The sequence below is a fragment of the Solanum pennellii genome, chromosome 1 (assembly GCF_001406875.1).
Source record: "Solanum pennellii chromosome 1, SPENNV200".
Lineage (NCBI taxonomy): Eukaryota > Viridiplantae > Streptophyta > Magnoliopsida > Solanales > Solanaceae > Solanum > Solanum pennellii.
In genome coordinates, this window is record NC_028637.1 from 98934513 (window position 1) to 98951563 (window position 17051).

General features: G+C 31.2%; 3 protein-coding genes across 4 annotated transcripts; all 3 read left to right on the plus strand.

Moving 5' to 3' along the window:
• Positions 1-1929: 1929 nt before the first annotated feature.
• Positions 1930-3026, plus strand: LOC107008255. The gene has a single exon (XM_015207208.2). The coding sequence runs from the start codon at positions 1945-1947 to the stop codon at positions 2755-2757; it is 813 nt and encodes a 270-aa protein (XP_015062694.1). The 5' UTR covers positions 1930-1944; the 3' UTR covers positions 2758-3026.
• A 3673-nt stretch (positions 3027-6699) lies between these two features.
• LOC107008428 (cysteine synthase) lies at positions 6700-10891 on the plus strand. Of its 2 annotated transcripts, none has more exons than XR_003578199.1 (10): positions 6700-6975; positions 7891-7946; positions 8037-8146; positions 8279-8336; positions 8638-8901; positions 8976-9165; positions 9363-9442; positions 9558-9679; positions 10265-10324; positions 10422-10474. XR_003578199.1 is itself a non-coding variant. In XM_015207462.2 (10 exons), exons 2-10 carry the CDS (start codon positions 7908-7910, stop codon positions 10726-10728), a joined length of 972 nt encoding a protein of 323 aa, XP_015062948.1. In that variant the 5' UTR covers positions 6704-6975; positions 7891-7907; the 3' UTR covers positions 10729-10891. The 2 variants fall into 2 exon arrangements, 1 of the variants encoding a protein (XP_015062948.1); XM_015207462.2 differs by lacking the exon at positions 9558-9679 and adding an exon at positions 10639-10891 and having other exon boundaries at positions 6704-6975; positions 10422-10502.
• Positions 10892-13907: 3016 nt separating this feature from the next.
• On the plus strand, positions 13908-14348 carry LOC107025396 (putative inactive cysteine synthase 2). Its single transcript, XM_027913932.1, has 2 exons — positions 13908-14022; positions 14116-14348. Exons 1-2 carry the CDS (start codon positions 13908-13910, stop codon positions 14346-14348), a joined length of 348 nt encoding a protein of 115 aa, XP_027769733.1.
• The last annotated feature ends 2703 nt before the right edge of the window (positions 14349-17051 follow it).

A 17051-nucleotide genomic window follows, 5' to 3' on the forward strand; every position in this document is an offset into this window, starting at 1 on the left:
CTTAAATAAGAATATAGTCTTAACACAAGAACTAAAAATATCATTTTCCCAAAAATAAATAAATAAATAAGGATAAATATTTTTATCATAAATAGACAAGAGCTAGATAAGTGTAAATTAATGACTGATTTTTTAATAATACATGAACCATGATAAATTACTTGTAAATTTTAAATTCACCTTTAAAATTCTAAAAAAGATAGTGTTTTTTTTGTGCATTAAAGCAATACTGTTTGCATAGTAATTTAGTTCCTCAGCATAAATTATTAGATGAACAATATTAATTTTGTGAATGAAAATGGTCATTTAATCTTTTTAGAAATATTTAATATTTAAATTAATTAGTTCTTTTCAAAAAAAATTAGAGCAAGAAGAATATAAAGCTAAATTCGATAATATAATCTCTAATAATATGAATATATTGATAAATTTCTACTCTAAAATTAATAAATGCATGTAAATATTCATATCCAGACTTGAAGAAATATATATTTCTAACATTAGCTCAAATATAGAACATATACATGTGTGCACCCCTAGAATTCATCACGCAACATAATATTTTGGTCTTGATCTCGACAACGCCACTCGAGATAACTCATGTTGAGTGAGTTTGTTATTTTTTTAAAGAATAGTGTATAAGTACCTTTCCAACCTGTGACCGAAATCCCAGTGACACACCTTAACTTAATAAATATCCTATTACCCCTGAGTTAATTTTATTCGTGTTTTTGTGCACCTTTTGTGTTGATGTGGCACCTTCAACCACCCAAGTTGGTTGTGTTTGTACACACTCGCCCTTCATGTGTGCAAAATAGATAATTTTTTATTTTTTAATTAAAAAATATTTTTTAAAATAAATAAAATATTTCTTAAGTTTATAAAAAATATTTCGTATTTTTTTTAAATAATAGTTTTTAAAAAATACTTTTATTTTTTTATCTTGTATTTAAATTAAGTTAATACATTTTTTTACCTTGTATCGAAACTATTTCTTTTTACTTAATTTTATTTTTTTCTCTTTTATTTTTCTATTGAGTTTATTTTCTTTGTCTTTCGTTTTGATTTGATTTCAAATGTCTTGTATTTAAAATAAGTTAATTTTGAATAGATATCAAAAGAAGTGAAGAAAAACAAATAAAACATAAACATATTAAAACATTAAAAGTAAATGACACTTTAAAGTTATTTTTTAAATACACACAATTTATTAAAAAAAATAAAAGTGAAAAGAGAATAAATTAATTGAAAAAATTAAAAGTGAAAATAAATTAAAATAAATATTTTACAATGAAGGAAACAAAAATAATAAAATATATATAAGTTTTATGATACATAAATATGTGTACTAACTAATTATAAAGTTATCAATTGAAAATGACATGTATCCAGTTTGTGCACGCTTCACTTACCTTCAAGACTCTAGTTAAATTTAGATGTGTCTCTAGAATTTCGATCATAATCTAGAAATACTTATGCATTTTCTCTTTTTTTTTTTATAAAAAAATATGTCAAAACATTTTCAACAAATAAAAAAGAGAGAAATATGACAATAATATAAAAGTATTTTATAGAAAAATCATGTCTTTTGAATTAGTTTATATAGCACATAAATGAAAGAAAAGAAATAGTCACTCAAAATAAATACTTTCGTAATGAATACTACTTCGTTGATAATGTGACATTTGGTATTTCCAAAGAAATTATGATGACAAACAATGTAATACAAATATGAATTGAATAAATATATAAATGAAATATGAATCTTTTTGTCTTTGTATGCAATTGTATAATCAAAAATTTCGTAAATACTGTTTCATTTTTAATTAAAGCGAAGCATTTAAATCGAGTCTATAAAAAAATTCTTGGTAGAGTTTTTTAATTCTCCTAATTTACTTCTTTTAGTGAAAAAGAAAAAATCAGAAAAGAAAAATAAGTTTTAGAATGAGTTTATTTATACCTTATCCAATTCCCCCAAATTTGAAAGGGCATATGCTTTTTGATGGATCCCTTTTGGTTGGTTTCTCTATATCCACATGTCCCCCACACACCAAAACCCCTCCAAGAACTCAAAGTTCAAACACCACTGATCCATTTTCATCCAAATCAACAGTGAAGAAGAAGAAGAAAAAGCATATGGCTTCAGCAACTACTAGAGCTTCCTTCACATTCAACCTATCTTCATCACCTTCACTGACACAACCATCCACTCCAAAAACCAAAACCCATCTCACATTCCCACCATTTCACATCAAATCCCACTCAGTTTCATCTTTTTACAGATACCCAAAACCCCAATTCAATCTACAACCCAAATCTATTGATGTCTCCCAAGAAGACAAACCCATCTCAGAACAACCGATTAACGAGACACCCACTTCGGAATCCGAGCAGGAGCAGGAGGAGGAGGAGAAATTTGACAGTAGGAGGCTTGAGGAGAAGTTTGCAGTGCTGAATACTGGGATTTATGAGTGTAGGTCTTGTGGGTACAAGTATAATGAAGCTACTGGAGACCCCTCTTATCCTATTCCTCCTGGGTTGCCGTTTGATAAGCTTCCGGAGGATTGGAGGTGTGCGACTTGCGGTGCTGCGAAGAGTTTCTTTGATAGCAAGAGTGTGGAGATTGCTGGGTTTGCTCAGAATCAGCAGTATGGGTTAGGTGGTAATACTCTTACTTCTGGCCAAAAGGCACTGCTTATATATGGTGGATTGCTTTTGGGATTTGTGTTCTTCTTGTCTGGTTATTTCCTTCAATAAAACAGATTATTTGAGAAAGTTTTGAAGTTAGTATATTTGTGTTTATGTGTTTGTACATGTATAATAATTGTACATGGTTTAGAATGGAATTTAACATTGAGCAGAAGTTTATACATAACATTCGTGTAGCCATAGCGGTGTAAGTCAGCTGAGGCAAGTTTATAATTGCTTATTCTATCCTGGTATTAGTTATTCCTAAACAAGCTAAGTATTCACTGTATGATGTGTTTTATCACAATACGAATCGAGCTCAAGAAAGGTTTATTTCAGTTGATCATTAGTACTGACTGGAGTACACCAACCTTCACCATGAGTGACTGGTATATATCCGTTTTTCAAGTATGGTTGTTATTGCTTGTGTTGACTGATGTAACTGAAATTAAAAAATAAGGCATTTGAACAATGGTGTAACGTAATATGTAAAATATGAGTCTAATGTCTTAATCCTATGTACCATCCTGTTGAAACAACAATCGTGATTTACTGTGAACATTGAAGTTAACTTTTCTTCCCTTGTGTTTGCTATTTTGTATTCAATTCATTTATGTGTCCGTATCATCACTTTTGATTTCACAGTGTTCCTTTTTGGCAATTTTCTATCTTTTTATGGCATTGGTCATTAGGTGACAGATTCCGTCTTGATAAGTTATGGAAGTGCTCATTAATACAAAACATGAGCCCAGGAGGTATAAAATTTCTTCTCATTTAGACACCAGAATAGATAGAGTATTAAAGATATGCTATGGAACGAGGCATTTTATTCTATCCCCACAGATATGTCTTAAACTCTTTCCCCCCTTATTAGATTGTTTCTACCATTATCGGCTTCCTTTTTTTATTGATTAAGATGTGTGTTTACAGTTTCACCCATATTTGTTTCAATTATCGTACATGGCATAATACCTTGAAAACATGTGAACTAAGTGTTCACAAAAGGATGTATCTTTTTCATAATATGACACTAGCTCAAGCAAGGTTTATTCCAGTTGATCATTAGTACAGACCAAAATATGCCAACCTTCAACAGAGTGGAGTCATGTATTCCTTTTTCAAGTATATAGGATTGTTCTTGCGCTTTGTTGCCTAAGATAACTGAAACAAAACTTCAAGGCATTTGAACGATGTCATAGCAGTAAGAGGTATATATGACTCCAATGTCCTAATCCAGTGCACCATCTCTGTTTAAACAACATCCGTTATTCATTGCGAGTCCTTTTCTCCTTTTTGTTTGCTGTTTTGCATTTGATTCATTTATGTTTTTTTTATCGTCAGTTTGTATGTCGCATTGTTTTCTTTTGGCAATTAGCAATCTTGTTATTGCATTGGTTGTTACATGACAGACTATCCCTTGATTATTTATGATAATGCACATAGACACAAAATATGAGCCCAAAAGGTATCTCTTGATTGCTAAGAGGTATGTTACGGAAACAAGGTATTTATTCTATCTGAACATTTATGTCTTAAAATCCTTGTGCTAACTTTATGATTAGCATTTTCAGCTTCCACTTTTTCCTTCTTTTGGTTGAGATATGTTTGATAGCTCCACCCCTGTTTGTTTCAATGCCCAAGAGTGATCCCAAAGAGAAACTATTTTTTACAATCTCTTCTTCTCAAAAGATTTAGTGCTTAGAAAGACTCCGACACTATTATGAAGTGACATAGTTTGACAGAATAAAACTCAGCTAGACTGTCTGGTCTTAATCTTACTTTGATGTCATATCAATGATAAATGAGAACATTGTTTATGAGATAATGTAGTAATTGTCCATAAGCAATATTTGTTTCCCATTTCCTTTTGCTCTGCATCCCTTTGATGTTGCACTGGTCAATTCAGATCAATTAGGTATCACTGCAGCTCCTGTCTTTCTTATTGTTGCCTACGGATCTTTTTGATTGGGGAAGAAGTACATGTACAAAAAGGAATAAAGATTGACCAAAATGAGAAACTGGGTTTGTGAGAATCTAAACCTCAACTATGATAGATTAGTTGTTTACAGAGTAAACCTTTCTGATGGATCCAAAATGTCGATAGCTTTTTCACATGAGAGTATTCTCAACTCTTTCAGGGCATATTGTATGTGTCAATCGCATTTAGCTAATTAGCCCGTAGAGGTTGAGGTTCCATAAACTGTACTTGCTGATACTGTTCGAATTCAGTAATGTTTGGCCATGTCTATGCTCATTGTTCAGTATACACCGACTCTGTGAATAATTTTTACAGTATCAAGTGTTTTGATGGGTTATAACAGGTTATATAGAGACAAAACACTGGCTTCTTCCTTTCTGTTTAAGCATTGTTTAAGCATTGGTGATAGAGTTACCTAGTATGTGTTGCTTATATTTTTTTGAATTAATTGAAAATACACGAAACTTTCATAACTTTCTTCTTGTTTCTGTTCATACTAAGATCTGCAGGAATAACAAATCTAAGTTTGATTACTAATTTTTAGAGAGAAAAATTTAGATCACAAGTTCAAGTCTTTCTTTTATTTTTATGTTTTATGTTCAATACTTTTACTTAAATTGAGACAGCATATTAAACAGAGACCATTAAAGTCACAAATCTCACGTAAAATAGCATTCCTGATACACTAACAGAATCATTCAATTATAGAAATATTCAACGTTTTTACTGTATAATAATAATATATCAAACTCTAAAATCTTGGTNCAAGTTCAAGTCTTTCTTTTATTTTTATGTTTTATGTTCAATACTTTTACTTAAATTGAGACAGAGAGCATATTAAACAGAAACCATTAAAGTCACAAATCTCACGTAAAATAGCATTCCTGATACACTAACAGAATCATTCAATTATAGAAATATTCAACGTTCTTACTGTATAATAATAATATATCAAACTCTAAAATCTTCGAAAAAATATATTTGACAGAACACTATGAGTTCTTTTTTGTTAGATCGTGACCACCAAACTTAATATGAGGAGGCTGAAAATACAATAAAGTATTATTGGAATAAATATATGTCTGCCACTTGCACATCCTATACATACGTAATTGCTTGCGTTTTTGCGCCTATGTTTTTTTTTCTATTTTTCACAGGATTAATTACCATATTACTTTATTGAATTTTTTATTCATTCAAAAACACTAAATAAACTATAATCTTATCATAAGAGCCATTTTTCTAAGGATATTTAAAACATATAAAATTTGTAATTAAAAAAAAAAACAGCTTTTAGCTCTCAAATAATAGACGTATTTAAAATATAACAAAAGAAATTCAATGTTGAAAAGTTTAATTGTACTTTCGAATTTTTTAGTTGTCCTGACATGACAAGCTAGGAAAAGGAAATACAAACATCTCTAGGAACATCTATATTAGGATAATTTTGGGTGATTATATAATTGGATTGAGCCGAATATGAGAATATTGAAATAGATTAGGTCAAATGAGTTAATAAAGGTCATAATAAATTCTTACCAATATTTTAGTTAAATACTTAATAGTTTTTAAAAAGAAATTATATTATGACTATATAAAATATAACAAATAAAAAAAATTAAGACAAACTTTGTAATAACATATTTAAAATAAGTTAGAATTAAGTGGGTTAAAATAAATTCAGTTAATAAAATAAGCAATTACACCTTTCTTAAACAAACGAGTTGGGTAGATCACAATTTAATAAGTTGATTTTGACATCTAAGATAATTCTTTCATGTTAAAACTCTCCTTAAAATGCAATTTGTAAGCATCACCAAAATAGTTTGTAATTTATTGCCCGCCATTTTATATAATTATATAATTTTAAGTAGAAAAATAGTAAAAAAAAAAACTATAGACTGAATCCTCTCCACTTTAATATAGACAACTTGCACATCACATCATATGAAGTTTTTATTTTTTTCTTTTTCTGTGTGATGCACATGCGAAGCTCCTCTATTTTGGATTTGCACAGTTGTTTATATACGTATTTCCATATGGTTACTTTTAAAGTAATTTCTTATTACATTGATTCGATAAATATTATTCCACAATATCAAAATTTTGGATGATATTTCGCAATATTTTATATTATTAATGGAGCAAGATTCTTCTAAGTTTGCTTTATAAAGTCAAAAGTATATAAACAAATTGAAAGAGAAATATAAATACCCACCAATCTTATTAGTTTTTTTTTTTTTTTCATGTGAGTTTTTGGTGAATCCCTGGATAAGGAAGGTAGCAACTTGTGAAAGTATCCCCCAGAGGTATTGTTTTCTCTTCCAATAACCAAAAACAGATACTGTTTGAGTTAACATTTCTGATCTCTTTAAGTTAATTGTCATCTCTACATGTTTAGTTTTGGGATTTATTGTTTTTGGTTGCTACCTTCTGTTGTTGTTCTCAAGGAAAGTTCAACATCACTTTAATTAATCTAGGGGACACTTTTATTTGCCCCTTTTTGGGTAGAGTACTATTTTTTCAATTAGTACTCTTTTGGTATTTTCGTAACCATTACTCACCAACAAGTATTATGGTTGATCAATAAAATTCCTCTATAGAATCCAGAGTTTGGTACAAGTTCGAGACCTATATATGAAAAAACCTATTAGGATCCCCTTAAATAATGACTTATGTGACGGGAGTCTGAATTAATCGGTTTTTGATGTAAGTATTTAATCAGGTGATTTTTTTTTCATTTTACTTTATTTTGGAAAAAAGCTAATGTGGGATTGTTATGGTTGAAGATGTAGCAAAAAGATGAAGTTCCTTTTAACATTATCTTTGTTTGTTATTCATGTAAAAGGTGTGTGGTAATCTCAAATTATTATCGAAATAGGAACACAGTTTGTATAGCTAGCATTTTGAACAAAAAAAAGGATTGCTTCTTCAATTTCTAGTTCCAGATAATCGTAACTTATTTCAACCTATTCCTACTTTAGTATGACTTGTAAAATTGTCAACCTATTCCCACTTTAGTATAACTTGTAGAGTTGATGATTTTATTGTGGTATCATTATCAACACTGTCAAAGTTCGAATAGGTCTTTCTCTTGTATGGTTTCTATACATATCAAATTCTATATCTGGATCATCGTACGTTGTGGTTTCACTTCCATGATCGAGAGTTTAGTAGGTTCAGGTACTCTTCTTGATATTATTAAGCTCTTTGTCTTGTTGCAGTAAGTCAGTAAGGAGATATGGAAGAGAAGGATGATATAGCGAAGGATGTCACAGAAGTAGTTCCCTTGCTGATATCTTTCTTGGTACTTTTTACGTCGTCTTTTTTTAAGCATCAATGATCTCATTTTGTTGTCTTCACAATGTAGCTTATTGGGAACACCCCTATGGTATATCTCAACAAAATTGTCGAAGGTTGTGCTGCTCAAATCGCAGCCAAATTGGAGACAATGGAACCATGCGCGAGTGTCAAAGACAGGTAATCCCCTGATTCAGTTTCTTCTTGGGACTTATCTTTCTTCCTGTTTCTAGTGTGTACATCATTATTATCTAAATTTGGGAAAATCTTGAATTTATGGATTTTTTCACATCTGCTACTTATGATATGTAGGATTGCATATAGTATGATCAAAGATGCCGAAGATAAGGGCCTGATTACCCCTGGCAAGGTTGGTGAAGTTCATCTGAGAATCCGTATTAGGAGGAAAAAGTAGCAGCTTGAAGAGATGTTATATTATATTATTCCCAAGTACTGTTCATAAAATTTGATGTGATGATAAAATAAGCTTAACATAATATTTTTCATGTATGCCCGTTTCTCTTAATACCAGTTTATTCGAAATTTCGTCCTTAGAGAGATGGAAACTTTTACTTTTAGTTCCCTATGCTCTGCATGATTATATGCCTGAAAGGCTGAACTGAAATGATATTTCCTTGTTTTTCGAACTGTGGAAATAATGGCCGTTGAAGTCTGTCCTCCTTGAGGTAACCAGTGGTAATACTGGCATTGGTCTGGCATTTGTAGCTGCAGCTCGTGGCTACAAACTCGTGATAGTGATGCCATCATCGTATAGTCTTGAGAGAAGGATTGTTCTTAAAGCTTTGGGGGCTGAGTTATACATCACAGATCCAGCCAAAGGTTTAGATGGATTGCTTCAGAAGGCCCAAGAGATTCTAGATAGGACGCCAAACAGTCATTTTTTTCGTCAGTTTGAGAATCCTGCCAATCCAAAGGTGCCTCCTTTACAAATAATTTGTTCATTTGCTATTAAAAAAAAACATCATACTTATCAAGTATCAATTTACAGATCCACTATGAAACAACTGGACCAGAAATATGGAAGAGCACAGGAGGAAAAGTTGATATTTTCATTGCAGGGATTGGGACTGGAGGCACGGTGACGGGAGCAGGAAGGTTCCTTAAGGAGAAGAATTCAGAAATAAAGGTATATGGTATAGAACCAGCTGAAAATGCAATTCTAAACGGAGGACAACTAGGTTAGTCAAGTTTCCATCTTTCTGTGTTTTCTCAGAATATCCAAATCAATATAGAAACTAATATGTCATTGCATCATTTCTATACTCTCTTTGAATTGAGAGGATTGCCAGCTCATTTCTCACACAATGTGTTTTCATCTCTGCTTCTATCAACTATTATTTATCCTATACTGATATGTGTGTATTAAATGTTAAAGGGCCACATAAAATCCAAGGAATTGGTGCTGGTTTCATCCCAGCCGTCCTCGATCAAAGCATCCTGGATGGAGTTCTTCAAGTAAGGCTGTATACCATATAAGTAGCTCTCAGATTCTACAAACATTTAGATTTCCGCTCAATGTGAGTGAGATTTTGCTATAAAACCTTAATTTCTTGCAAATAACTTTAACCAGGTGATGAATCTGCTATACTCTGACTGACGATTTCAATTTGGTTGATATAAAACTAAACACATTCACGACTCACAGAAGCAGAGATATGAAGTAGGCGAACATAGACTAGATCGCTATGTAGGGTATGGTTAGATATATCCTTTTGTTGACAGAATTATCTGAATCTCCAGAATAATCGTGACTTTTCAATGTAAAAGTTTCCAGTTTACTCTTATCTCTGAAACATATCTATCTGATTTAGTTCATTAACAGATCAAAGTGAATTCATTGTAGGTTTTCTTATTTTCCATGTTTGGCTGGTTGAAGTTTTTGGTGAACATTTTGTTTAGGAAAACAAGTTGCTTAAAAATAAGGAGAACGACTTTCCTAATGGAATTAGGGAAAACAAGTTTCACAAGTCGTATTCTACATTGAGTGTGTCCTGTCCTCCCCACGCTCCAACACACCTCATCTTCACCCCTACCTCCATAACCCCCAGCCTCACCATCCAAAGTATTGGACTTTAGATTATATATAAGTGGTTTTAGGATAGTATTTTTTGCGTACATACCGAGCACAAGAAGATTAGTAAGAAACCACTTATTTTCCTTCCTTTATACCGAACACACCCTTAATGTCCTCTCATATGTTTCTAATGCTGTTGATTTTTTGGTTCACTTGCTATATTTCCTGGTATGATGATAGCTTCTGTTTTCATTTATGTTCAGGTATCTAGTATTGAAGCTATTGAAATGACAAAGCTTCTTGCGTTGAAAGAAGGCCTACTGGTAAGTTCACCTGTCGATAAAGATCACTTCTGTGTCGTCTGCTTCATTTGTGATGTCCGTTCTGATATCATCATTTTTCTCCTGGAAATATTTTCAGGTAGGAATATCATCAGGTGCTGCAGCTGCTGCAGCAGTACAAGTAGCAAAAAAGCCCGAAAATGCTGGCAAACTTATCGCGGTAAGTTAGATCTACTTCATTAAGCTTATTGATATCTATTTCATCTCTGAACTTGGGGAATCCTTGATGAGCTCATGGTTCTTCCAATTTTGCAAATGAACTTTGGCCTAAAATTCTCTTTCAATTCTCTGTGCAGGTCATCTTCCCTAGTTTCGGGGAGCGTTATCTTTCCACTGTGCTGTTTGATTCTATTAGAGAAGAGGTGATGAACATGACTTTTGAGTAACTTTATGCTTCTTTTAACTTGAGGAAAGATGCACTCAAGTGTAACATCCTAATAAATCAGTGAAATATTATTCGAAATACAAACATTTGTAACATTTGAATGGTGTAACCACTATTTCTATTTAGCCCTTCGTTCCGCCAACAAAGAAGTATTGATTTTTCAATGGCTTATGCCAATGGAGAAAGGCTTCCATCATGTAGCGTCGTCAAAAAAAGCGTAAATTGTTCTTAAAAAATAGAAATATCACTTCTTTGTTAACTAGACTATTGCCTTACCATAATCTCTATATTAATTTCACAATGGTCCACATATAAATATTACAAATGTTTACGTTTTTATAGTATTGTTTGGCAGCTGTATTATGAAAACAATGTTAATTAAAGACAACAACTAAAATTGAAGAAATTATATCACGATTCAGGATACTGTAGTCTGATGCCAGCAAATGTTCTTCCAAATTAAACGTACAAAATATATTTTAAACTTTTTTTTAAAAAAAAAAATGTTTTTATCTTAGCTTACTGTAGTTTTACTTTAATTTCTTTTCCAAAAATACATGCATTTAAGAAAACGTCAAAATATTACGAGTTGAACTAAAAAAAGCAAAAAGAAGTTAACTTATATCTCTTGCATATATTGTATAAACTTTGTAATTCTTTTGGGTTGCTGTATAATTTTGTTTGTAAAGTACTTATTATTATTAGTATTATTTTTTTACAGAACTGATTGCTCATAATCTTTTGAATAAGCAGTGGAGCTTTAATAAGTGTAACTCAAATGAACAAATTACTATAACACCCCTGATACTTCAAATTTCATGCTAATTGTTCCTTATTCCATTTTTTTTGTCCCGTATTTGATTAAGGCCTCATTTGTTTGCACTTAATATGAGGTCTGAATAACATTCAAACTCATTTGATAAGTTATCAAATAATAAATCATAGTTTCTCTGCTTCGGGCGTGCCTTTTTATCTCATAACTAAAAGACCATTTTTTCCCTAACTGGTAAGTTTTCATAAATCTTTTCAATTATTTTTTTTATATTAATAATTTTCTTGTATTGATGTGTGTCAAGAACACTGGTTGCAATAATACTTTTGGTGTATTTTTGTTTATCAAGGTTTTTGAATGAAGAAATAGTACTCCAAATCATGATTATTAAAACTTTTAAAACTTATTTTTTTTAATCAAAAGTGATATATTTTGTTGAATGAAAATTTTATAATATTTTATTAATATAATGTTCAGTTTCACTTCCACGTTCAAATATTGAAAACAAACAACATTAATTATTTAGTGTTCCGATTTAGAGACCACATCTTAATATTCAGATATGTATTCAGATCAAAACATCTAGATTTTAATGCAAATCTTATTATTTAGTGCGTATTCAGATTCAGACCTCTTAATTTTTATGGAAACAAATGAGGCCTAAACCTGAATTCGTTGGAAAAAATAAGCTTATTTTTTATCTCAGGTGTTTTAAAAAGCTAGGTATTTTGGACTTGTACTCAGTACAGACATATAATTTTAGTTCACCCCCCACCCCACACAAATTATTATATAGAAACGATATTTTGGAGTTCGGAGTCTAAAGAGTGAACAACATTAACAAAAATTTTAAAACGGTATATGAATTTTTTTTTAAACCAAAACGGTAAAACAGCTTGGGAATCGATTTTGTTCGCCGGAGTTAAGAAAAATCGCTGCTATAGTAGTGATTTGTACAATTTACTTTTTTTAAAAAAAAAAAAATTAAAACAAATCGCTGCCAAGGCAGCAACTGTAAATCAATTTTTTTTAAAAATAAATCGCTTCAAAGGCAGTGATTTTACGTTATTTTCTCCTCCTTTTTAAAAATTTTTAGCGATATACCATTTACTTATTTTTTTTTTTTAATTTTTGAAGTAAATCGCTGCCAAGGAGAACCCGGTAAGGCCAGTTCTCTAAGCACTTACTATCCGGATGTGTTCAAGGCTGAAACGAACAAAACAATGAGAACTAAGAATAGTTCAAGGGTTGATTGTGTGACTTATGTTGTTTAGGTATACACCAAAGTTCGACGGTTCAAAGATATCAAATCTACCGATTGACCGAGTATATCTGATATATGTTCACTACGAAAAGTTTAAAAGGAAACCTATTTATCCAGATGCGATTAACCCTTACTTACAAGACACACAAGTTTTTTCATGCATATGTTTTAACAATAGTCATTTCCCATTCATGTGGAGGATCGTTGGATTTAGCAAAGTGTGAATAAGAAAAGAAAAGAGAGAAAAGTAAGGGAACTAATTTGGAGGTAATGAAAAGTCATTTGCAAAGTGCAAATGAAAAGTCATTTATCACATAATGGAAAAAGAAAGGGAACTTTTTGTCCTTATATAAGGAAACACTTCCTTTACTTCTTAAAGAGCTATAAAGAAGGTGCCCCCTCGCGCCGTCGTCGCTCGCTCGGCTTCGAATTTGGATTTGGCAATTGATTGATATATTTTTTGGACAAAATTTATTTAATCAATTTTTGTTAATCAAATAAATCCTGTTAATATTATCTCGTATTAATTAATTCAGGATGTTAGTTAATTAGTTAATTAACAGAATTAATTCGCGTGTAACGGTAACATTCCGAAAGGTTGTTACTCTTTTCGAAAAGTCGTTACTTTCCCAACAGACACATTTTTCGAAAAGTTGTTATTTTTTTCAAAAGACACAACTCTCTGGATAAAACGGGTCTGAAACAGATTTTTGGGAACAGACACGTTTCTTGCTGAAAATGGCTATAAAAGGAAGTGTTTTTCATTTTTTTAAATACTGAAATTTTTCCTTCTCTGCATATATTTTTCTCTAAAAATCAAAGTGTCAATCGATTGAGTCTATGCGACTTGTTACTATTCTTAAGTTCGCTGAAGTTAAAGAAGTTTGAGGTACCGCTATTTCTTTAACAGGATTAATCCATTTTATCTTGGAAGAAATTAATTCATAACCTCAGGTATAATGAGGGGATTAGATTTCTTAAGGAGACACAGTAATTTTTGTGGACTCGGATTATTTTTTTTTGTTTTCTGTCTACTTCTTCTTATTTCTGTTTCTATTTTGAATAACCTTATAAGTACAGGTTAGTAACGTTGAATTTACGAAATTTTTCACATCTGTTACTGATTTGTAGGATTGCATATAGTATGATCAAAGATGCAGAAGCTAAGGGCCTAATTACTCCTGGAAAGGTTTGGGGAATTCGTTTCGAGAATACTTATTCTGTCCTATTGACAACTGCTGAACTGAAAGGATTTACTTGTAATTTTCAAATGTTGAAATAATATGGTGGTCGAAAGAGTGTCCTTCTTGAGGTAACCAGTGGTAATACCGGCATTGGGCTTGCATTTACAGCTACAGCTCGTGGCTACAAACTCGTAATAGTGATGGCATCATCGTATAGTATTGTGAGAAGGATTGTTCTTAAAGCTTTTGGGGCTGAGTTATACATCACAGATCCAGCAAAAGGTATAGATGGTGTGCTTCAGAAGGTCCAAGAGATACTAGACAGGACCCCAAACAGTCATTTTCTTCATCAGTTTGAGAATCCTGCCAATACAAATAACTTGTTCATTAATTTGCTATAAAAACATCGTCATGCTTATCAAATATGAATGTACAAATCCATTATGAAAAAACTGGACTAGAAATATAAAAGAGCACAGGAGGAAAAGTTGATTTTTTCATTGCAGGGATCGGGACTGGAGGCACGGCGACGGGAGCAGGAAGGTTCCTTAAGGGGAAGAATCCAGAAATAAAGGTATATGGTATAGAACCAGCTGAAAATGCAATTCTAAATGGAGGACAATTAGGTCAAGTACATAGGAACTTCCCCTGTTTTCATCTCTGCTTCGCCCAAGATATTTTAGCCTTTTTTTTAATGAAAAATATTAAACATGCTTCACTTAGTTTTATTTTATAGTATTTGACATTTTAATTTTCCATGTGTCTTTTCATGTTTCCATAATTTTGTTCTATAAATTTAACTTTTCCAAGAAAATTTTTTTATCTACTATTCCTACAATTCTTGTGTGTAGGAACTCTAAAATTTATTTCACTCATTAAATTTTCTTTCTTTCATCTTCTCTTTTTACATTCTTCATTCATATTTTAATATATAAAATTTCTTTGTTATTATTGGTTGTCACATAGTTTAATCTTCTCAATGATATTTATTCTGATCAATCTTTCTACATTCGTTAAATACTCTATAAAGTGTATCATAAGTTGGGTTTGTCCAATTATTTCATTTGCCTTCTTTGGTTAGATTTCTTCTCCAAAAAGAGTCTACTTTCAGATAAATTTATTCCAATATAACTGATTTAGCTATAAATATTGACCAACACTTTCTGTTAATGCCTTTGCATATTTGAACTTTAAAATGAGGACATGGACTATGCTTGGAGCACACGGGTTCATAGTTGGCTTTGTGTTCGTGTAGTTTAAAATGGTATGAAATACACACGCGTTGCACGTGTTCGAGAACTAGTAACATAAAAAGGAAGAGAAGTTACACTAATTTTTACTGATATCATGAATGCTGAGTGAATAAAAGTTAAAACGTTAACTCATTTGACTAATCCATATTTTATCCATATTTTTATGGGTCAAATATGAATATCAATCCATATTTTACCCATGTAAAAATCACTCACCCAATTCATTAAATTATGAACCGATTGAGCGAATCACCAAATATATGTGCTTATTTTGTCGGCACTACTTCTGACATATGGGTCCAGCTATCGTGGCAAAAACAAGAAGAAGAAAAGGAAAATGGACATCAAGGATATATATATATATATACTGTGAAGATAAACATAAAGCTTGGTCATTATATTTGGGGAAAGTAGAGAAAAATCAAGAGTTGGGCGATTGATTCGAATTTCATAAGATCCAGTATATCCGCATTCAACTACAAAAGTATAAACTACCACTAGCTCTATTTCAAAGAAGCTTAAGAATACTCTTGAAGTTTTTATTTGATAATGTTGGAGCATTAAACTAATTTTGAAATAATATTAGAGTAGTTGGAGCTTGACATTGAGATTTAATGCCTAAAGAGATGATCTGGTTACTTGCAATTATTTAAGAAGGTATGTAAAGCTAAAACCTCCTCAATCTATTGTTAAGGCACACATGCCTATACTCTTTTTGCACTCAAATTAATTTGTCTCCACATTTCACACGTCTTTGTATTGATATCATAATAATGATATTGCGTCTTTACTTGAAATATCTAAAAAAAAAATAATAAAAATCACATGACATATTTGTCTAAAGTGTTGTAAATAGGAATAATATGGCACATATGACCTTCGCGCAAGACCCTCATAGCGAGCCCACGGAGGGCATACCTTGTGTTAGATCGCGATTAAAATTTTACAAAACTAGTATAAACGTATTTCAAAGTAACGTTTTAGGGTATATTTTATTTTTTAAAAGTTGACGGCGTCAGATTGATATACGTTACTCACAATAACGTTTTACTCCTAAAACGTTATTGTGAGTAACGTATATCAACCTAACGCTGTTAGTTTTTAAAAATTGAAATATACCCTAAAACGTTACTGTGAAATACGTTTATACTAGTTTTGTAAAATTTTGAAAAAATGTATTATTTTGGTAAATTATTTTATATAATGACTTAGTTTGGTAAAAAATTCTGATAATTTGTTTAGAGATAGTCACAAGGCATCAATTAGGCAAATTACTAGGCACTTCATAATAATGAATAACTCGTAGGACGTTATATGATGAAATAATAGGAAAATACATAAATTATAGTTTCCTATCGTGTAAAGTACATGTTCATATAGTACTTGTCGCCTTGTTCAAACTTAAAGCGTGACAGACTGACAGTTTGCAGGATAGAGAAAATGTGGGTAATTATGATATTATCAATTTAAATAGGGGTAAATTCATCTTACAATGTAAAATAAGTGTCCTCCTTTAACACAGATTAGTGAGCTACTTGATTTTCTCACTTTTTTGTCAATTAGACTATCGCCTAACCTAATGTTTTAGAATGGTCCACATATAAATACTACAATATCTACCTATTTATAACTCGTTTGATTTCAATATAAGTTATGACATATGAAATTAGCTATGTTAGTACTAATTATATTGTTATTATTTTTTATTGAACGTTTGATTTGTTATATTAAAAAATTCATGCATTAATATAATTTCTAGAATAAATTGTTTGTTGTGTGAAAGTGATTATAAAAAGAATTTGTATATAAAAAATACCTTCTACAATGTCTTATGAATTTGAAAACTCCAAA